Genomic DNA, 5,655 nt, shown 5'->3' on the forward strand with positions numbered 1-5,655 from the left:
TAAGTACTTAGAGTATCGCCAGCTCAGAGCGAAGCACGTGAACCAGGCTCCGGCCTCCCGGCTGAGGTGCCTGGGCTGTGCAGTGAGGTGACAGCGAGAACTTCGAGACCCCCCGAAACACCCCGCTCTGCTCCGTCCGTGACGGCAGCCTCCGCGCTCTCTGCCTCTGAGCACTGAGGGAAGGTGACGCTGGCTGCCGTCTGTGGGGCCTGCCGTGTCGCTGACTTCCCGCACTCGACACACTGTTCCAGGCCGGCCCTGTGGTTCCACGTTGCTGTGTCACGCGCTCTGCAATTGCGTGTCATTCCTGTCCTTCCTCCTTTGCGGGGAGCGGGTCAGTAAGGCTGCAGGCCGGGGGATCCTGACGATTACTGCCTCTTTGAGCTGCAGCCTCACAGCATAAATTAGCAACCCAGGCCTTATCAGGTTCAAAATACTTTGAGTTTGGGCGTGGTGCCAAACATAACGTGTTCGCGTTAGACGAGCTTGCTCTCAGCGATTAGATGCGGCTGCCGCACAGCTTGGGTGCCTCACTGCTGATGCCCGGACGCTGTTTTACAGTGTACGCCCTTCATTCCCGAAGCCCGAGCTGTGCTTGACCTGGTCGACCAGTGCCCCGAACAGGCCCAGAAAGGAAAGTTCCCGGTGATCGTCATCGAAGGACTGGATGCCACCGGTAAGAGCATATTACCTTTTGGTTACAGCAGTGAGTTAAGAGGTCAGGTGAAAAAATAGACAGGTCATGACAGAACTTTGTACAGAGTTCAGATCGTAAGCCGTCAGTGTGTGCTGGCCCGGACCCGGGCAGGCCTGGGACACAGAGACGCATAAGCCCTTCTGTGTGAGGCCACTGAAGAGATGCGGGTACCGAGCCTCAGCCGAACCCCAGAAGGCTCTGGATGCAGCCTCGGCGTGGGAGACAAGGGGCCGGGGTCCTGGTCAGGGAGAGCTTGGAAGGGTTGACACCTGGCTTGTGTTTTCAGGCCCCATGGCAGCAGCTTAGGTGAGGAACAAGGGCGAGGTCCTCCGGACAGGCAGGCACGAGAAGCAGCATGGGCGAAGGCGTGAGACTCGAGCCAGTGGGGTGGCCCAGGACCGCAGAGGCCCGCTGGGGAGTAAAAGGCGGAAGAAGTAGGAAGTGGAGGGAAGATGCCTCGAGAGCTGCCAAATAGATGTCAAAGTTGGTGGATGCACCTGCACTTAGCCCCAGACACGGAAGCAGGAGGAGGGTGGCCGAGGGGCAGCAGGAGACGCCCAAGGGCAAGGTCCGTCTCGGGGACAAGCATCCCGTGGCTCCTTTCCATGTCAGCTGAAGAGTGTCACATGGAGCGAGGCAGAGCTGATAACGGGGCCTCCGCATCGAAGTTTACCATTGATGTGTCAACAAGATGTGTGCTTTTCCCCCAGGTGTTCTAATACCAGAGAACCCAAAGTTTCCAAGGATCTTACATGTATGTAGAGAATCACATTATTTAATCGACTCCTTTGATTTACAGGTCGAGAGAATGTCATTGCTCATTCTGAGTTAATATTAGCAGTTGGGAGTGGTATGGTGGCAGGGGTGAGGACGTGCTGTATTTTCTCTGTGACCTGCAGGTAAGACCACAGTGACTCAGTCGGTTGCAGAGTCCCTCAAGGCTGTCCTCTTAAAGTCCCCACCCGCTTGCATCAGCCAGTGGAGGAAACTCTTCGATGACGAACCAACTATCGTTAGGAGAGCCTTTTACTCTTTGGGCAATTACATCGTGGCTTCTGAAATAGCTAAAGAATCCACCAAATCTCCTGTGATTGTGGACAGGTGGGTATGAAGATGGCTTTGGCATTTTCTTCATGACGTATAAGTGTGTGCGTATATATACAGATATGTGCAAGTGTACAACTATGTTTATTAAGTGAAACGTGTTAATGGGAATAATGTGTTCCTTCATTAGTTACCTACACGACTGCCTAGTGTTTCGCTAAGAACTTTAAATATATTATACTAATACCTGGAACAATAACTTGCCTGGATGGATGTTAAATGTTATTCCCAATTTACTGATGACATAGGTCTGTGACATAGACTTATGATGACTTAAGTCTATTAAGGAACTTGCCAAAGTGACTGAGCTAGAAATAGCATATTGGGGTTATTCACCAAACTCTGTGCTTCACAAATCAATGCTTTCAGTGGTTCATTTATTTGGTGGCTTAGTCAACGGACATTTATTGGGCACCTACTGTATGCCAAAGACTGTTCCCAGTTTAAGGAATTCGACGGCAAACGAGCTAGTCACTGTTCTGCTTTCATGGAGCAGACATGCCATCGAAGGGGCAGGCGATAAGTGAAGCCGTAAATACATCAGATCAGGTCAGAGAACGCCATACTGTGGAGAGGCTAAATCAAGACCGTGTGGGGGGAATGGTGAACCCCCACTAGATATGGTGGAGGGAGGCCTAGGCAAGGAGGGACCACCGACCTGAGCTCTGAATGACAGAGAGACGACGGGAAGTTACAAAGTTACAGAAAGCCTTTCGGAGAGAGGGACCAGGAAGAACAGCACAGAGACAGAAAGAAGCCAACATACTCGAGAACTAGAAACCAGCCAGGGTGATGAACGCGGTGGACGAGGGGTGCTTTCTGGATGAATGAAAAGAGGCAGCGGGCAGATCGGTGAGGTCTACAGCCACGGGGGGACATGGCATTGATCCTGAGCGCAGTGGGGGGCCATCGGAAGAAGGGACATAAACTGAGTTATGTTTTTAAAATTCTATACATGAAGAATAGCTTTAAAATGCCACAAAAATGGACAAAGAGTATGGCAAGTAAGTCGTGCAGTCTTACTCACCGTGCCACGGTGATAGGGAAGTGACCGTTGCGATGGGGTCCCAGTTTGTTTTCGCCAGGTTGGTGAGGACTAGTTAAAAGTGCGCTAATACTGGGGGCTGGAGATGGCGAAGATGCTCGTCTGGCGCTGGTGGGCGTGGGGCTGAGCAGTGTGAAAAGATGTAGCAAAGCCAGAGACACTCGCCAGAGTTTGTTTCGGCTTTGTTCACAGTGTTGCTAACTTTGAGAAACCGAAGGCCCATCAAAACAAGAGTAAATAAACTCTGGCATATTTACGAATGGAGCACCAAACAGCAATATAAGCTAGTATACTGCACCAATGTGCATAAATGACAAGGCCATGGTTTCAAGGGAACAAAATCAAGCAGCAGAAGCAGGTTCAGTAGAATTCATGCAAAATATTCATTTCGTCGTTCTGTCTGCAGTTTACTCATTTTGGGAAAGATAAGCGGTTGAAGTAGGACAAGTGTTCAGAAAAGGGTATCCATCGTAAGTGTAACCCTCGATGAATTTCAAGAAGCCAACATGACGGAGTCCAGCCTGCACGCATGTCAGGAGGTAGCGGCTGCCCTCACCGGCGAGCCCGCACCCCGCTCCACCCCCACCCGTCCTCCCCCACCGTGACCAGCGTGTGACTCCCATCAGCACAGGGGAGTCCTGCCTGTACGTGAACTGAACGCAGATGCACAAGGAGTGTGCTCTGCGTCAGGACAAACAGAGGACCCCGTCCTCATGGGTGTGGGCGCTCTTTCACGTGACACGGCTGCCCGTGCGCACGCAGCTCTGTCACGCAGAGTCCCAGCGGTGGCAGTGCGGGGACATGGGGCTCACGTGTGTTCAGCTTTAGTGTGTGTTGCCCAGGGTTTTCTGAGATGCTGGAAGCACACGGCGCCCTCCCCCGCGGTGTCCGAGCGTTCTCGCCGGCCGCATCCTCACCGGCCTTTAGAGTTGCAGGTCTTGACCTTTACTCCAGCTTTTCCTCTGGTTTCCGGTGGATAAGTTGGTCAGTTAAAAAGCTGGTTTGCCACGTCCGGAAACAGAACTTCTACCCTGTGCTTGCATTGTTGTTTTCTGTACACTTTTCGATATCTCAGAAATGTTCCATAGAGAGATCACTCAGCGTGTCTGTAGAGAGCGAACGTGTGTGCTCGTTGGTTTGGGGGCGGGGGGGATGACTGGCGGAAAACGGTATACCTGAACTGTCACGCCAGCAGGTAGTTTTAACTTTGGGGTTGGTGAGACAGTTATTTCAAAGTCAGCAAGTTATGAAGAATCGTAGGGCAGGGTGACGAATTGCGTTCTTTCGTGGGACTTCTTCGCCTGGATAATATTTTTGCCCTGTAGTTAAAGTGCTAAGTCTACCATATTTGATATCTCTTCTTCCAGTCCTTTTATTTCAAGAAGGAGAAAGCCCCAACTTTTCCTAGCAGAGTGTGACTTCACGAGGCACATTATTTCCTAAGATGTCCAAACGCCCTGGGGCAGCACCAGCTTCTGAATGCAGATGACACCCCCTTTGTCCCCTGGTTTCCTATCTGTTAAGTGGGGGTGTGCATTATTCCTTCCCTGCCAACCCCCAAGACTTGCGATGAATAGCCCATGGGTAGATGCAGAGGGAAGCACTTTGAAAATAGCAAATTGCTGTTAAAATACAAAGCATCATTATCTAAGCTGTGTATAATGTGTTGGCAAATTGCGTTTGATTTGAACTAATGTGGTTTTCCAGGGTGGGAATGGAGAATACTAAATAGTGGAGACAGTCTGAAATTGATGGCCAGAGGGTATGATTATTTAAAATGAGCCACAGCACTGTCAGTGAGACAGCCCCACCCATAGAAAAACAGGCCCGGATTCTTCCCGATTTTTCTTCTTTGTGTCTGTGAATTGTCTGCAATTTTGTTTCTTAAGGAGATACTGTATCACCTTGTCAGATGAGAAGAAAAGATGAGCAGTTATTTGTTGTCTGGGGTTTTGTTCATGTTTAAAGATTTGAATGAAATCCATTTTAGACAACACCACTGTCTGGCTGAAAATGGGAGGGAGACAGTAATTTTTGATGGTGACTGTAGTTAAGGTTGGCAACTTAATCACCCTCATTATCTTTAAAAATCTATTCTTGTGCGTGAGTTTTCTACGATAAAGGTTTTTAAATGTTAGAACATTATCAGCCTCTGTGTTCATAGCTGAGTGTCTGATTCAGCGAGCGTGGAGCATGTGCAAAACCCAGGGCAAATTGTATTTCAGTTGCCGAGACAAGAAAGGCCGCGATGCTACGTGGATTTATTCAGCTTGGGAGACAAGGTGCACCTGATGGAGAAGATGGCCGTGATCTCCGAGTGACAAGAGCCGGGCAGTGGTGCCTGGGGTGTTCCAGGCAGGGTTCTGAGCTCAGAGCGTGCGCTGGGAGATGGCCAAGGGCTTTGAAGGCGTGTGCTGTTAGACTCGATCGACTCCCAAGTAATTTTGACAGGTGTCCTTTGCAGTGCTGAGTGTATGGTGTCATCACAATTTAAAATGGTCTGGCTTTAGTGTCCAGTAAGACGCGGATAATGTCTTATGATGACAGCGCGGTACAGTTTTTTTAAGCATTTGTCTGTTTGTGCAACAGTGGAAGAAAAAGCTTGCATGAGTTTCGTTTTTCAGATGAGAACATGGAGACCATAGTGGCTTAAACAGCTCACCAACGTCCACGAAGCCAGTAGGCGGCCGAAGGTAAAATGACACATAGCTCGGATGACACTGGAATTTATCTCATAGACAGCAGCACATCGCTTCCAGTGTGAAAAGTAGTTCAAGCCTAAAATGATTCAGAATGTAGGATTGTAAAG

General features: G+C 49.8%; 1 protein-coding gene across 1 annotated transcript in view; it reads left to right on the top strand.

Annotated features, from left to right (window-relative positions):
* The window catches only part of CMPK2 (cytidine/uridine monophosphate kinase 2), an 18,674-nt gene that overhangs the window by 7,222 nt on the left and 5,797 nt on the right, over nucleotides 1-5,655 (top strand). The window contains exons 3-4 of the mRNA XM_011381091.2: nucleotides 562-676; nucleotides 1,597-1,798. Coding sequence (XP_011379393.1) covers nucleotides 562-676; nucleotides 1,597-1,798 — 317 coding nt within the window. The remainder of the gene's footprint in view (nucleotides 1-561; nucleotides 677-1,596; nucleotides 1,799-5,655) is intronic.

The sequence above is a fragment of the Pteropus vampyrus genome, unplaced genomic scaffold, assembly GCF_000151845.1.
Source record: "Pteropus vampyrus isolate Shadow unplaced genomic scaffold, Pvam_2.0 Scaffold429, whole genome shotgun sequence".
Lineage (NCBI taxonomy): Eukaryota > Metazoa > Chordata > Mammalia > Chiroptera > Pteropodidae > Pteropus > Pteropus vampyrus.